General features: G+C 44.1%; 1 protein-coding gene across 1 annotated transcript in view; it reads left to right on the top strand.

Moving 5' to 3' along the window:
• Positions 1-16395, top strand: part of LOC133620196 (myosin-3-like) — a 29110-nt gene extending 12715 nt beyond the window's left edge. The window contains exons 7-39 of the mRNA XM_061981481.1: positions 3266-3329; positions 3406-3504; positions 3585-3688; positions 3759-3897; positions 3969-4087; positions 9038-9187; positions 9253-9423; positions 9500-9809; positions 9874-9953; positions 10053-10140; positions 10207-10324; positions 10454-10577; positions 10636-10772; positions 10851-11106; positions 11184-11426; positions 11493-11669; positions 11744-11889; positions 11967-12057; positions 12133-12522; positions 12591-12717; positions 12910-13028; positions 13106-13302; positions 13371-13554; positions 13636-13801; positions 13876-14000; positions 14076-14384; positions 14472-14675; positions 14754-14879; positions 14945-15115; positions 15246-15350; positions 15417-15512; positions 15589-15723; positions 15838-16395. Coding sequence (XP_061837465.1) covers positions 3266-3329; positions 3406-3504; positions 3585-3688; positions 3759-3897; positions 3969-4087; positions 9038-9187; positions 9253-9423; positions 9500-9809; positions 9874-9953; positions 10053-10140; positions 10207-10324; positions 10454-10577; positions 10636-10772; positions 10851-11106; positions 11184-11426; positions 11493-11669; positions 11744-11889; positions 11967-12057; positions 12133-12522; positions 12591-12717; positions 12910-13028; positions 13106-13302; positions 13371-13554; positions 13636-13801; positions 13876-14000; positions 14076-14384; positions 14472-14675; positions 14754-14879; positions 14945-15115; positions 15246-15350; positions 15417-15512; positions 15589-15723; positions 15838-15861 — 5094 coding nt within the window. The 3' untranslated portion in view covers positions 15862-16395. The remainder of the gene's footprint in view (positions 1-3265; positions 3330-3405; positions 3505-3584; positions 3689-3758; positions 3898-3968; positions 4088-9037; positions 9188-9252; positions 9424-9499; positions 9810-9873; positions 9954-10052; positions 10141-10206; positions 10325-10453; positions 10578-10635; positions 10773-10850; positions 11107-11183; positions 11427-11492; positions 11670-11743; positions 11890-11966; positions 12058-12132; positions 12523-12590; positions 12718-12909; positions 13029-13105; positions 13303-13370; positions 13555-13635; positions 13802-13875; positions 14001-14075; positions 14385-14471; positions 14676-14753; positions 14880-14944; positions 15116-15245; positions 15351-15416; positions 15513-15588; positions 15724-15837) is intronic.
• Positions 16396-16862: the final 467 nt, after the last annotated feature.

Genomic DNA, 16862 nt, shown 5'->3' on the forward strand with positions numbered 1-16862 from the left:
TTACCTCAACCCCTGTTATGTACCTCTGATCAAAAGACAGACTGTGACCAAAAAAACAGTGAGAAGTTGGTCAGAAGGGGTTCAAGAGACACTACAGGGCTGTTTTGAGGTAACTGACTGGCAGGTGCTCATGGAGCCTCATGGAGAGGACATTGACGGGCTCACAGAGTGCATCACAGACTATATCAACTTCTGTGTTCACTCAAATGTCCCATCAAGGACGGTCACCTGCTACCCAAACAACAAGCCGTGGGTGACCAAGGACATCAAAGCCCTACTGAATGAGAAGAAGAGGGCTTTCAATGCTGGTAACAGGGAGGAGGTGAAAAGAGTTCAGGGGCTGCTGAAGACCAAACTCAGGTAGGCCAAGGAGAACTACAGGAGGAAGCTGGAAGGGAAGCTGAAGGACAACAACATGAAGGCGAGGAGAGGTATGCAGACCATCACTGGCCTCAAACCGCCGAGGGGTAGAGGGGTGGATGGAGACAAAGAGAGGGCCAATGAACTAAACCAGTTCTTTAACAGGTTTGACACAGTGGCTCCGACAAGCTCCTGCCCCCCCCCAAGACATGCCAGCCGGCCCCCTGACAACTTCAGCGAACCAATCCACTCCCCCATCCCCTCCTCACAGCCCCCTAACTCCAATGACTACCTCCCCCCACTTAACACCTCACCCTCAGCTTGATGACCCTCCCCCCCCAACAACTTGAGACCCCCCCAGTGTGTCTGTCTGCAGAACAGGTGAACGCACAGCTAAATAAACTACAAACATGCAAGGCCGCGGTTCCTGACGGTGTGAGCCCCAGGGTGCTCAAAGCCTGCACCCCACAGCTGTGTGGTGTGCTCCAGCACATCTTCAACATGAGCCTTAGCCTGCAGAAAGTCCCCACACTGTGGAAAACTTCATGCGTGGTCCCCATGCCCAAGTGCACGCGACCCAGCACGTCGAAGGACTACAGGCCGGTGGCTCTAACCTCCCATATCATGAAGACCATGGAGAGGTTGGTCCTGGAACAACTCCGCCCAACAGTCAAGCCCCACCTGGACCCACTCCAATTCGCCTACCAGGCCCGACTGGGAGTGGAGGACGCAGTCATCCAACTGCTGAACCGAGCCCACACCCACCTAGACAAGCCTGCGAGCAGTGTGAGGTTCATGTTTTTTTACTTCTCCAGTGCTTTCAATACCATACGGCCTGGGCTACTGGGTGTGAAGTTGGAGACGATGCAGGTGGAGGCCCCCTTGGTGTCCTGGGTTGTTGATTACCGGAGTGACATACCACAGCACGTGCGACTGCAGGACTGTGTGTCTGACAGGCTGGTCAGCAACACCGGGGCCCCACAGGGCACCGTCCTCTCCCCCTTCCTCTTCACCATCTACACCACTGATTTCCGCTATCACTCAGAGTCCTGCCACCTTCAGAAGTTTTCTGATGACTCTGCGATAGTGGGGTGTATTGAGGATGGTGGTGATGAGGAATACAGGGCACTGGTGGAGGACTTTGTCACATGGTGTGGAAAGCACCACCTCCAGCTTAATGTGATGAAGACCAAGGAGCTGGTTGTGGACCTGGGAAGGAGGAGGACTACTCCGGCGACCCCTGTTTCCATCAGGGGGTCGATTTGGACAACACGCTGAGGCACTCTACAAGAAGGGACAGAGCCGTCTCTACTTCCTCAGGAGGCTAGGATCCTTCAACGTCTGAACAAAGATGTTGAAGATGTTCTACGAGTCGGTGGTGGCGGGCGCCTTCTTGTACGCCGTGGCCTGCTGGGGCAGTGGGCTGAAAGCGAGGGACGCAAACAGACTGGACAAGTTGGTAGAGAAGGCCAGTAACGTGGTGGGAGTGGAGCTAGACTCTCTGGCGGTGGTGTCAGAGAGGAGAAGTCTAGCAAAACTCCTAGCCATTATGGACAACACCTCCCACCCACTACACTCGGACATTGCGGAGAGAATGAGCACGTTCAGTGGAAGGCTCAGACTCTCAAAATGCATCACGGAACGACACAGGAGGTCCTTCATACCGACAGCCATCAGACTGTATAATGCTCATGTTCCTTGACTGCACTTAAATGTAGAATATATGTATATTATTCATATATTATATATAATATATTATATATATTATATTGTTTATTATTATTTATTATTATTATTATTGTCTATTGTGAGCGAACTGTGGTGCTGAATTTCCCCCAGGGATCAATAAAGTACTTTCTATTCTATTCTATGAAGTATGAAAAAGTCCTCGAGGAGTTGAGAGCGCATAAAAATCCCAAATTTCTCAATCAACATCAGTCCTAAAAAGAAATAGAAAACATGTTTTTTAATTATCTTAACCCTTCAAATGCCCATTTGATCCAGTTATCTCAGTGTTTTTCTTATATTGAAAACTTTGCGTAACATGTTACATGTTTTATGCAAATGTTTTATGCAAATCTTTCAAAATAAAACAAAACCCTGATATAATTCAATCAAATGAGCATTTAAAAGGTTAAAATGATTTAACAAAACATGACATGTTTTTTATTTTTATTTAGAACTGAAATTGATGGATTTGAGCAAAAAAAAAGCTGAAAAATATTTGAATCCGAACACGTTTTATATGCTCTAAACCAGTGTTTCTTAACCATAGGGCTGGGGCCCATTGTTGGGCCGCAAGTGCCCCTTAGAAGGCCGTACTCACTTTTCCACTACTTTTGGCAGTAATGACCATCTTTAACCAACAGAAGACGTCTGGAGCTGAAGTCGAAGTTATTTAAGCGAAAAAATTATGACTTAAGAGGTGGAGCTGTATGCACTTAAATTGTATTGAATTTATTTGAGATACAATAATTTAGCACTGCGTAATTGTATGTAAACATTTTTCATTCGTTTTTCCTGAGTCCCTTCTTTTGCAGTATGTTTGATCATTTTAGTGATCACCCTGAACTAAGCCTTGGTATGAATCTATGTGATTAACAAATATTTTCATATCATTTGACAGGTTTATCCTGTCAAAAGGTTTAATGTAATTATTGAATATGATTAAAATCATGATTGAAATTAATATTTCAGTGTCGATATTTGAGTGGATCCCAGACCTGTGTAGTGGAGAAGCTGAACCCTAAGATAAAAAAAAAAAAGTTAAGAACCCCTGTTCTAAACTCCCAGAGGACTATAAAATTAAGAAATCCCCGAAGGTTTAGGACTATCATCTGTACCTAGTCAGTGCTTCATTGAGACTACACAATGGTGTCTTGGTTTTATGGATTTTACCTTTCAGGGAAAATTCATCAGAATTCACTTTGGAACATCGGGCAAACTCGCTTCAGCCGATATTGAAACTTGTAAGTCCATCATTCCAAAGACCTAATGCCCATCCCATGTGCAGTTGTCAGCTACAGATGTTGTTCTTTGCTGCAGATTTGCTGGAGAAGTCAAGAGTAACATTTCAGTTGTCCGCAGAAAGAAGCTACCACATCTTCTACCAGATTATGACTGGACACAAACCAGAGCTCATAGGTCGTGTACTCAGAACACACGAAAGGAAGTCATAATGCTGGGAAAGACATTTAAATAAACGTAATTGTGTCTTTGTGCAGAAATGTTGCTGATATCTACAAACCCCTATGACTTCCCTTTGATAAGTCAGGGGCAGATAACTGTGGCCAGCATTGACGACAAAGAAGAACTTGTAGCTACAGACGTGAGCTAGCTCTCCTTTCTAAGGTGCCAACCTTCAAATGTGAACAGTTAACCCGTTTTTCATCCAACAGACTGCCACAGACATCCTGGGCTTCACCAATGAAGAGAAGATGTCCATCTACAAGCTGACGGGTGCGGTCTTGCATTACGGCAACATGAAGTTCAAGCAGAAGCAACGGGAGGAGCAGGCGGAGCCTGACGGCACAGAGGGTGAAGCTACGGTCTTTCTGTTATCACTGAAGAGATTGACATGAGCAACGAGGTTGTCATTTCTCTTTCAGTGGCTGACAAAGTGGCTTTCCTCATGGGGCTGAACTCCGCCGATCTGCTCAAAGGCCTCTGCTACCCCCGCGTCAAAGTGGGGAATGAGTACGTCACAAAGGGCCAGACGGTTCCCCAGGTACCACTTCCAATGCCACGTCAGTTTGAATTGGCAAGCTATCCAGCGTTCTAAGGACTACTTTGAACTAGGGCTGGGCGTAATGGCCTTTTTTTAATATCGCAATATTTTAAGGCCATATCGCGATACACAATATATATCTCGATATTTTGCCTTAGCCTTGAATTAACACTTGATGCATATAATCACAGCAGTATGATGATTCTACGTGTCTACATTAAAACATTCTTCTTCATACTGCATTAATATATGCTACTTGTAAACTTTCATGCAGAGAGGGAAATCACAACTAAAAAAAAATCACTATTTTTTTCATACGGTTTTGATCTGGAAATGTTTGCCTCTGCATTTTTATGGTGTGGACGTGTGGCACCGAACGGAGATGTTGACGTGCGGAGTACGTAAATATCCCACTCCTCAGCCTTCCCGGTAAGGTCTATTCGGGTGTACTGGAGAGGAGGCTACGCCGGATAGTCGAACCTCGGATTCAGGAGGAACAGTGTGGTTTTCGTCCTGGTCGTGGAACTGTGGACCAGCTCTATACTCTCGGCAGTGTCCTTGAGGGTGCATGGGAGTTTGCCCAACCAGTCTACATGTGTTTTGTGGACTTGGAGAAGGCATTCAACCGTGTCCCTCGGGAAGTCCTGTGGGGAGTGCTCAGAGAGTATGGGGTATCGGACTGTCTGATTGTGGCAGTCCGCTCCCTGTATGATCAGTGCCAGAGCTTGGTCCGCATTGCCGGCAGTAAGTCGGACACGTTTCCAGTGAGGGTTGGACTCCGCCAAGGCTGCCCTTTGTCACCGGTTCTGTTTATAACTTTTATGGACAGAATTTCTAGGCGCAGTCAAGGCGTTGAGGGGATCTGGTTTGGTGGCTGCAGGATTAGGTCTCTGCTTTTTGCAGATGATGTGGTCCTGATGGCTTCATCTGACCAGGATCTTCAGCTCTCACTGGATCGGTTCGCAGCTGAGTGTGAAGCGACTGGGATGAGAATCAGCACCTCCAAGTCCGAGTCCATGGTTCTCGCCCGGAAAAGGGTGGAGTGCCATCTCCGGGTTGGGGAGGAGATCTTGCCCCAAGTGGAGGAGTTCAAGTACCTCGGAGTCTTGTTCACGAGTGAGGGAAGAGTGGATCGTGAGATCGATAGGCGGATCGGTGCGGCGTCTTCAGTAATGCGGACGCTGTATCGATCCGTTGTGGTGAAGAAGGAGCTGAGCCGGAAAGCAAAGCTCTCAATTTACCGGTCAATCTACGTTCCCATCCTCACCTATGGTCATGAGCTTTGGGTTATGACCGAAAGGACAAGATCACGGGTACAAGCGGCCGAAATGAGTTTCCTCCGCCGGGTGGCGGGGCTCTCCCTTAGAGATAGGGTGAGAAGCTCTGCCATCCACATCGAGAGGAGCCAGATGAGGTGGTTCGGGCATCTGGTCAGGATGCCACACGAACGCCTCCCTAGGGAGGTGTTTAGGGCACGTCTGACCGGTAGGAGGCCACGGGGAAGACCCAGGACACGTTGGGAAGGCTATGTCTCCCGGCTGGCCTGGTAACGCCTCGGGATCCCCTGGGAGGAGCTGGACAAAGTGACTGGGGAGAGGGAAGTCTGGGCTTCCTTGCTTAGGCTGTTGCCCCTGCGACCCGACCTTGGATAAGCTGAGGAAGATTGTTGTGCAGCACTTTGGAAACATTTTTGTTGTTTAAATGTGCTATATAAAAAAAGTGGATTGGATTGGAGTGAGCACTCTTCATTCACTAGCAGGGGACTTTTCAAATGATGCTACATATTAGCAGTAATGCTACTTTTTATAGCAACGCTTTTGCTCCACACTTGACATATTACGGTTGTCTGTTTGACATATTCCCACTTGAAGCCAAACCACCGCCAGACGATGGACCCCGTGCTGAATTAATTATTCCTTCATTTGTTACCAGATTCGCACCTTCTTTCGCTCGTATTACCGCTAGCATCATAGCTAACGTTAGCCATGCTGCTACCTCTCTGCTCCGAGAGGGCTTATACGTATGTGACATATGTAGAAGCTGCGTTTGCTTTCTGTGAGGAGAGACAGGAAAGAGTAGAAGAGCCTGTAGTGTAATGCCCGCAGCTAAAAGCAACTGCGTGAGAACGTATACTCAAATATCAAGATATAGTAATTTTCTATATCGCACAGAGACAAACCCGCGATATATCGCGCATATCGATATATCGCCCAGCCCTACTTTGAACCTTGAAAGGTTAAGAAGGAAGTCAGTAAGGGGTGTGAAGAAGTAACCAGAGAGTATTCCAAGAAAGCAAGTGCTGTCCATATACTTATCAATTGCTAGGATTGTACTGTATTTGGTTTAGAACATCAATAGCTATTAAAAAGTGCGATTGATTGACATCGAATCGACATTGAGGTTTTAATCAGTGGGATAACGTAACTGCAAAAGGTGGAGGGTTTTTTTTCCCCGCCGTCACCGGCATTTGAGTGACAGACAGTTTTGCCAATCACAATTATTGAGCCTCGCGTTTCTTCAAACAGGGAGAAAGAAGTCTCAGTCTGTGCATCGTAGATATGCGCAAAAACTGGTAATGGAAACACACATTTTTCGAAAAAACTCTCAAATATCCCAAACATTTTTGCGCTCTCATGAGATGGTTTTTGAGACGTTTCGATTTTGAAGTTTTTTGCGGAATCACGATGGAAACACTTTTTTCGCATTTAGAGGTCACCTAAATACTGAACCAACGGGGCGGCAATGCAGTCCCTTCCCCGCAATAGAGCAAACCCACAGGCGAGGAGAGACCCACATGCCCGAACCATGTCAAGGGAGCCGTACGGACGTTGCCTTTGAGCGATCACCCGCTGCCTTCGTCTTCTACTGACATCATGGCAGCAGCGGTGGCTGCAATATCTTCCTCAAAGTAAAGTCTCGCGGGATGAGAGTTTACGAGAATTACGGCTCATGACGCAAAACACCCTTTAGTGGAAACACCTACCAATCGCAAATGTACTTTATCGAAACTTTTTAAATGCCATTTTTATTTTGCGAAAAAACTGCAATGGAAGCACAGCTAGATGAATTAAGTAAACACAGTGAGCCCTCTTTTCAGTCATCCACAATCTTTGTCTTGATGGGCGAAGAGTGAAACCGCAATTTTTACACACACAGGAATTATTTGCCACTTGCCAACACCTAAAAATATATTTCTAGAAATTTCCCAAGTTTTAAGAGCTATTTACTTATATTTAGTCATTGTCTTGATATCATAATCTTAATTTAAGCATGAATAATTATATTTTGTCTGTTCTCGTTTAAAAAAAATGTTTGAGAAAATACCAATTCAAATAAGATATTTTGGTTTTCCCCATATAGAAAATGTTTAAGTAGTCTTAATTTAAAAACTGGAAGTAGAATAAAGTTTGTTTTCAGAAAAAAATATTTCTACCTTAAAAGTTCTGCAAATTTTTTAGACACAAATCTTAATTTAGGATGTCTTATCAAGTAAACTTACCTAGCAGCATGGACAGATAAGTATTTGTTTCCCAAAATCTAGTCTTATCTTATATTTTGTCAGCTCTTTTGTGCAGTGTGAGAAGTGCCGCAAAGTAACAAAAATCAGGATGGGCAATATGAGCCCATCAACACGAACGAACGAGCTTCTAATGCCGTGATCACTTAACGGCAAAAACAAAAAGACCGTCTGACTTAGTTTTTTCAACTGGGAAAAAAATGCACTTTAAGATTTCACTATTTATGAATCAATTACATTTTTTGTTTATTTAAGATAGTTATTTACCTTCCAAATACAGTACAATGGTAAATGATTCTACAGCCATGAGAAATAAGTTGATCTCCTTTTAAATCAGGGGTGTCAAACATATGGCCTGCGGGCCGGAATAGGCCCACGAACAGGTTTTATCCAGCCCGCGTGATGAGTTTGCAAAGTTTTAAAATGAGCTGCCTTTTTTTTTAACGGAAGAAACAGCTGTTCTAAATGTGTCCACTGCATGTCACAATAGCAATTCTGTTAGACAAGCAAACAGTTTATACCAGGGCCAAGCAAGAGGTACACAGTAAAGGGTGACTGTGGCTCTTCCTCCTCCTCGACCCACATGAAACTTAAAACCTGCTGTTTTATGTATTCTGCTTCAAACACATCGTCATTTGGCAACTTCGTTGCCCCAAAATGTCACGAGAAAAGTGAACCCTTAACCCCTTTCAATAGTTTTTACCTCTGTTTCTTACGGTTTGTTGAGTTAGCACTGAATTGATAAATGGACATGACAAAGGAGGTATTTGATACCTAGAAGAGTTTACATGTTGTGTTTTTTGTTCAATCCCAGAAAGACTGTGATTTAAAGTTTGATCCTTGCTTTGTAGATACACTGAGACCAAGTCTAAGCTCATTGTGTTTTTGAAGCTGCACCAATTTCCCCAGAATTTTCAACAAACTTGAAGTGTTTTGTCCAGAGGATTATTTGTGATTTGTACGTTTTCAGAATGTGCTTGTTATATTTTTGGCCAAAGTAAAACAAAGAAAAACAACCTGGAGTTGGCTTTATTTTTAAGTTATCATGCCATGATTTTACCATTTCGGCCCACTTGGGAATAGATTTTCCTCTATGCGGCCCCTGAGCTAAAATGACTTTGACATCCCTGTTTTAAATGTTTACTTGCATTATTATTATACATTATGATTACATTATTAAACACTGTACATATTTTACTGATTATGTCTTCAGTTTAAGAGCATGACGTAAACAAAAGCTCTAAGTCTGTCTGCATAAAGCCCAATATGTTTGAAGATAAATAATTGCATATTGTTGTAATGTGTGGCGCCTTGAGACAAAAATATGTTTGACAGAAAAATCGCAAATATTTTTTTCTCAGAATTGTGCAGCCCTAATAGCTGCAAAGTGCTGACTACAGCTGATGTACAAACGTAACCCATTCTTACTTCAGGTCGCTAATGCAGTTGGCGCTCTGGCCAAGTCTGTCTATGAGAAGATGTTCTTGTGGATGGTGATACGCATCAATGAGATGCTGGACACAAAGCAGCCAAGACAGTTCTACATTGGAGTGTTGGACATCGCTGGATTTGAAATATTTGACGTGAGTTACCTCATTTTGGTGTGGCTATCGTGGAGAGAGCTCATAAAGTGAACTTGCTCATGAAGTTCAACAGCATGGAGCAACTGTGCATCAACTTCACCAATGAGAAGCTGCAGCAGTTCTTCAACCATCACATGTTTGTGCTGGAGCAAGAAGAGTACAAAAAGGAAGGAATTGATTGGGAGTTCATTGACTTTGGCATGGACCTGGCAGCCTGCATCGAGCTCATAGAGAAGGTGAGATACATGTGCGCAGTCAAAAAGGTGCCTCTGGTCAGACACGATGACAACACTGTATTTTTCTATTCACCAGCCAATGGGCATCTTCTCCATCCTCGAAGAGGAGTGTATGTTCCCCAAGGCGTCAGACACTTCCTTCAAGAACAAGCTCTATGACCAACATCTTGGGAAAAACAATGCTTTCCAAAAGCCCAAGGTGGTGAAAGGCAGGCCTGAGGCTCACTTCTCCTTGGTGCACTACGCCGGCACTGTGGACTACAACATCTCCGGCTGGCTGGAGAAGAACAAGGACCCACTGAACGAGTCTGTGGTGCAGCTGTACCAGAAGTCCGCTTTAAAACTGCTGTCCTTCCTCTATGCCTCATTTTCTGGGGCTGAAGGAGGTGAGACACTTGCACAGGGACGTACACCGTGACGTCCTCAAAACTCTTTGTTTATGTCTCGTAGACTCAGGTGGTGACAAAGGTGCGAAGAAAGGTGGAAAGAAGAAGGGTGGCTCCTTTCAGACAGTGTCCGCAGTTTTCAGGGTACAAAGAATTCATGTCAGCATTATGTGAACAATTATTAGCAAAATTAACTTTACTATATATTATGCTGACCATCCCCTTGGAATATATCGTTCATAGGAAAATCTCGGGAAGCTGATGACTAACTTGAGAAGTACCCACCCACACTTTGTACGTTGTCTGATTCCAAATGAGGTTAAAACCCCAGGTACAACACATATGTAGTTAAAAATAGAACTTAACACAAAATAATTCCCACATTGTTTTTTGGCAGGTATCATGGACAACCACTTGGTTATCCACCAGTTGCGCTGTAACGGTGTGCTGGAAGGAATTCGCATTTGCAGGAAAGGATTTCCCAGCAGGATTCTGTACGCTGACTTCAAGCAGAGGTCCTTTAATCCTGTCTTATATACTCATAGATGTGCCTCGAGTCATGGTGCCTGTAGAAGTACAATGTAACTTACTTACATGTACATTTGGGGAAGTCTCAAAATGTTGTCTTCATTCAAAACGAGCAGATACAGAATCTTGAACGCCAGCGCCATCCCAGAGGGACAATTCATCGATGGCAAGAAAGCTTCCGAGAAGCTCCTGGGTTCTATTGACGTCGATCACACGGAGTACCGCTTTGGCACGACCAAGGTATACATTCTTAACTTTTTCCACATGGGTTTAATATAAAAGGATGTTTTGTGTCCAGGTTTTCTTCAAAGCTGGTCTACTGGGAACTCTTGAGGAGCTGCGAGATGAAAAACTAGTTTCGCTTGTGACACAGACACAGGCTGTTTGTCGCGGTTTCCTAATGAGAAAGGAATACTCTAACTTGATTGCTCAAAAGTAAGAGGTTAAACATTTAAAAATGAATATGCAATGATTTGTGCAAAGACCAAAACATGTCATCTGTGGTTCTGACAGAGATTGTGTCTGGATTCTACAATACAATCTGCGCTCGTTCATGAACGTCAAACACTGGCCATGGATGAAGCTCTTCTTCAAGATCAAGCCTCTACTCAAGAGCGCTGAGACAGAAAAGGAAATGGCCACCATGAAAGAAGACTTCATCAAATGTAAGGAGGACCTGGCCAAGTCAGAGTCCAAGAGGAAAGATCTGGAGGAAAAAATGGTTTCTCTGCTACAGGAAAAGAATAATCTCCAACTTCAAGTACAATCTGTGAGTGTCGCTGTGCCTTATAGCTGCTGATGAAACATTGTGTGTCATTTTCTGATGTCTTTTTTTCTTTTACTTAGGACTCTGAGAACCTCTGTGACGCAGAGGAACGATGCGAGGGCTTGATTAAAAGTAAAATCCAGCTGGAGGCCAAACTAAAAGAAGTGACCGAGAGGCTGGAGGACGAGGAGGAAATCAATGCTGAGTTAACCACCAAGAAGCGAAAGCTTGAAGACGAATGTTCTGAGCTTAAGAAGGACATTGACGACCTTGAAATAACTTTGGCAAAAGTGGAGAAAGAGAAACACGCCACTGAAAACAAGGTGTTATTCTTGGACATTATTCAGACGACATTCATGACACTCTTGTTAATGTTTTCCCTCTTGCAGGTTAAAAATATAATGGAAGAGCTGGCAAGTCTGGAAGAAAGCATCAGCAAGCTGAGCAAAGAAAAGAAGGCCCTTCAAGAAGCCCACCAGCAGACCATGGATGACCTGCAAGCTGAGGAAGACAAAGTCAACTCTCTAACGAAGGCCAAGTCAAAGCTTGAGCAGCAAGTGGATGACGTGAGTCGCAGCTAATGACAAAACGTTCATTCATTCATATAACCTGGTTTGAGCCGTTTTGACTTCTTCTCTAGCTTGAAGGTTCACTTGAGCAGGAGAAGAAAATCCGCCTGGACCTTGAGAGGGTTAAGCGGAAGCTAGAAGGGGACATAAAACTTACCCAAGAGTCCCTAATGGACGTTGAAAATGACAAACAGCAGTCGGAGGAGAGGATGAAGAAGTAGGTGGATGAATTGTTTTAGTGTAAAAGGAACAAGTGGACGGTTGAACCTCACATTAATATTCTTGTCACCACAGGAAAGAGTTTGAAAACAACCAGTTAGTAGACAAGATTGCAAGTGAACAAACAATCAACAATCAGCTTCAAAAGAAGTTGAAGGAACTCCATGTAAAGAGGCTTTTAGTCAAACATGAACCACACTGACAGTAACTCGTATAATGCCCTGTCTTTTCCTGTTTCAAGGCTCGAATTGAAGAGCTGGAGGAAGAAGTGGAGGCTGAGCGTGCCATGAGGGCCAAGATCGAGAAGCAGAGATCTGACCTGGCCCGAGAGATCGAGGAGATCAGCGAGAGACTGGATGAGGCCGGAGGAGCCACTGCCGCTCAGATTGAAATGAACAAGAAGCGAGAAGCGGAGTTTCTGAAACTAAGGCGAGACCTGGAGGAGTCAACGCTGCATCACGAGGCCACAGCCGCCGCACTGCGCAAGAAGCAGGCGGACAGCATGGCCGAGCTCGGAGAGCAGATAGACAACCTGCAGAGAATCAAACAAAAACTTGAAAAGGAGAAGAGCGAGTTCAAAATGGAGATTGATGACTTGGCAACTAACATGGAAACTGTGGCTAAAACCAAGGTGAGAACAGTTAATGCTCTCAAAATCCTGAAGACATTGTGATAAATTTAATGTTTCAACTTGCACAGGTCAGCCTGGAGAAGACCTGCCGCTCCCTGGAGGACCAGCTCGTCGAGTTAAAGACCAAGAACGATGAAAACATGCGAAGCCTTTCAGATCTCACCAATCAGAGGGCCCGTTTTCAAAATGAGAACGGTACGTGGATTCTATGTCTTTGAATTGAACTAGCCTGTTAATCACCCTCAGGTGCTCAAACTAACACACTCTAAACCTCATCAACCAATAAACAGCGACCTTTTGTTTCACTTTGTGCTCCAAGTTGAACTTATGAGTTGATTCTTAAAGGATACTGTGAAAGTCAAACTGATATTTTTCTACTTGGCATAGCCGAGTCATCCCGGCAACTGGAAGAGAGAGAAAGTGTCATATCCCAGCTGACCAGAGGAAAGCAGGGGTTCACCACACAAATTGATGACCTGAAAAGACTTATGGAAGAGGAAACTAAGGTAATCAAAGCTCACAACTGTAGACACTTTTTATGCTATTTGTAGAGTTTATTCATACCGGATTTATCCCCCCATAGGCCAAAAACGCTCTGGCGCACAGTTTGCAATCATCTCGTCACGACTGCGATCTCCTCCGTGAACAGTATGAGGAAGAGCAGGAGGCTAAGGCGGAGTTGCAGCGTGCTTTATCAAAAGCTAACACCGAGGTGGCCCTCTGGAGGAATAAATATGAGACGGATGCCATCCAGCGCACCGAGGAGCTGGAGGAAGCAAAGTAAGCTAAGGCTCCTGCTTGGAGTAATTTTACTGACCACAAAGTCTGAAATTAGTCATTTCTGACAGAAAAAAGCTGGCACAGCGGCTCCAAGAGGCCGAGGAACAAATTGAGGCGGTAAATTCAAAGTGTGCCTCGCTGGAAAAAACTAAACAGCGACTTCAAAACGAGATGGAGGATCTCATGGTTGATGTGGAAAGGTCCAACAGCTTAGCCGCTACACTTGACAAGAAGCAAAGAAACTTCGATAAGGTGTTTGGATTGTAGGTTGGAGGTCTGACTCAATACTTCCTGTCATTAACATAGAGGATCCTATCGTTTTCATGAATACAGATTATGTCAGAGTGGAAGCAGAAGTATGAAGAGTCTCAGGCCGAGCTTGAAGGTGCTCAGAAGGAATCTCGATCACTAAGCACAGAGCTCTTCAAGTTGAAGAACTCCTACGAGGAGGCCCTGGACCACTTGGAGACAATGAAGAGGGAAAACAAAAACCTGCAACGTAAGTTGAACATTTGTAGAATAATTTTTTACAGAGATCACTTCATAAAATGAGTTTCATAAAAAAAAAAACAGAGGAGATAGCAGACCTGACAGAACAGCTTGGGGAAAGTGGAAAAATGATTCATGAATTAGAGAAATTCAAGAAGAATGTCGAAACTGAAAAGTATGACATGCAAACTGCGCTGGAGGAAGCTGAGGTAGCAAAGTCTTGCCATCAGTCATTTGAAAAGAGCATCAACTAGTGTAACCTGTGACAATGTTTGCTTGTTCAGGCCTCCCTGGAACAAGAGGAATCCAAAATTCTGTGCATTCAAATGGAGCTGAACCAAGTGAAAGCTGAAGTGGACCGGAAGATAGTGGAGAAAGACCAAGAACTCGACCAGATGAGAAAGAACAACCATAGAGTCATAGAAATGATGCAAGCCAATCTGGACGCTGAGGTCCGCAGCAGGAACGACGCCCTGAGAGTGAAGAAGAAAATGGATGGAGACCTGAACGAGATGGAGATTCAGCTGAGTCATGCCAACAGGCAGGCGGCTGAAGCCCTAAAACAGCTGAGGAATGTCCAGGGGCAACTGAAGGTGTGAATATTTGTTTCTTTGTTTTGACTCAAAAAAGCATTCTGTAACAAAATGAAATTACTAGAAGAAAACAAAATATGTTCTCAGGATGCCCAAATCCACTTGGATGATTCACTAAGAAGCCACGATGACATGAAGGAGCAAGTGGGTATGATGGAGCGCAGGACCACTTTGATGCAGGCCGAGATCGAGGAACTTCGAGGAGTTGTGGAGCAGACAGAACGAAGCCGCAAATTGGCAGAACAAGAGCTGATTGATGCTAGCGAGCGTGCAGGCCTTCTTCATTCGCAGGTGTTTTTCATCACAACTCTCATTTGACCGTTGTCTTTGTGGGTTTTCAATCACAAAGTTCTGATTTGGCTTCAACAGAACACCAGTCTCCTGAACACCAAGAAGAAGTTGGAGATAGATGTTACTCAGCTTCATGGCGAAATAGAAGAAGCTGCTCAGGAGGCCAGGAATGCGGAGGACAAAGCCAAGAAAGCCATCACTGATGTAAGGAGCTCCCATCAACTTTCTGTTTGTGTTCGAAACTCTGAACGCTGTTGCTGCATGTGCAGGCAGCCATGATGGCTGAGGAGCTGAGGAAGGAGCAAGACACCAGCGCCCACCTGGAGAGGATGAAGAAGAACCTGGAGATCACGGTCAAAGACCTGCAGCATCGCCTGGATGAGGCAGAGAACTTGGCTATGAAGGGTGGGAAGAAACAGATACAGAAGCTGGAGTCCAGGGTATAAATATGATAGGTTTAGCAAATTATTTAAATGTCATGACTATGTACTATGACTTCACCTTACCTTTGAGTGGATCAGATATTAACAGTTAGCTTAATTTAGTATTCCATGAAATATGTTTCTTCAGGTTCGTGAGCTGGAGACTGAACTGGAAGCAGAGCAAAAGCGATCCTCTGAGTCCATCAAAGGAGTCCGCAAATATGAGAGGAAGGTCAAAGAGCTTAGCTATCAGGTACCACAACCTTCTCACTGATTGGTCCTTGGCAGAGAGACTTTCACTGACTGCTGCCTCTTTCAGGCTGAAGAAGACAAGAAGAACAACCTTCGACTGCAGGACTTGGTGGACAAGCTCCAGATCAAGATGAAGGCTTACAAACGTCACGCAGAAGAAGCTGTGAGTCTACCGCCATTGTCATGACCAGTGAATACTCACCAGTTATTGTTGTTTCAAGCATTCGTGTATCCTTCAGGAGGAGCAGGCCAACATGCACATGGCCAGATTCAGGAAGGTTCAGCACGATTTGGAGGAGGCCGAAGAGAGAGCTGACGTGGCTGAGTCGCTCACCAACAAGATGCGAGCCAAGAGCCGCGACATTGGGCCCAAGGTATAGGTTTCATACTGTCTGTCCCAACGGCAGTCCTCTCTGCCGTGACATAGATCACAACCAACAGGTTCAAACTGTTTCCATCACAACTTCTCTGCTTGTGTTGCATTTCAGCCACCCGAGGGACAAGGCGAGTAGCTGAGAGTGGAGCGACACGCCATGTTACAGCATGCAGCTAAAATCTGTTTAAATGTTCATATCAACATGCAGCAAGATTCAATTACATCAAGTAAGGCCAGAAAAACACAATTAAACAATTTGGCACTCACAAACACATATCAGCGCTTCAGAAGCTAACATAAGCAAGTAACTACACCATTGTCAGCTAAACATTTGAAAGATACAAAGTGTCAACTTAAAAAGGTATTTCTTCTAAAACGTCAGGCAGTTTTAAGAGCATGCTAACCATGCTAATGATGGTTATTTACTGCTAGAAAACACAAGTGTTCAGTGACCTCACGTGAAGATGGAACATTTACACTTTTGTTCCAATGCTTTGTTCAAATAATAAATGTGTCCTGTTGGAGGATGTGGAACTTTTGAGTCATCCTGCCTTTCACCAGCAGAGGGAGACAGTGTCCTGTTCAACTCCACTGACAATGAAGCATGTCATGAAACAAACATGCGACTTTACAAATGCTGACACAAAGAATATGCTTCTCTTTTATTTAAATACATAGTTTAGCATCTTTTTGTGGCGTTTGTCCTTTTTCCCCCGTCTACACCCAAACAGGAAGTCAGTATGACTGACTGTTGACACACACAAACACATGTGTATTTATTTGAAATACATGGAGCTAAATTAGGGCCAAACGTTTTTTACTTGATAAAGAATAACTTTGAAATTAGTTCAGGTTTTGATGTTGAATTTTCAAAATACATCAGTTAATTATGAATAAAAATAAATGCACACACTTTTTTAGGTTGACCAGAATTTTGATTCACACTTTGAATTATTTATTTTCATTTTTCACTTTCATATATTTTGATATTTGAGGTTCTGTTTTTTTCTGATTTAAATCTTAATTTTTACAGTTTAAATTTTGTGTTCAGTTTCACTTTTTGTCAACTTTTTTACTGAATGGAAGACGTGCGAGGGGCGTGGCCTTATGACCGACATTTCTGAAAAAAGATAAGGG

This window comes from Nerophis lumbriciformis, linkage group LG24 (genome assembly GCF_033978685.3).
Source record: "Nerophis lumbriciformis linkage group LG24, RoL_Nlum_v2.1, whole genome shotgun sequence".
NCBI classification, from domain to species: Eukaryota; Metazoa; Chordata; class Actinopteri; order Syngnathiformes; family Syngnathidae; genus Nerophis; species Nerophis lumbriciformis.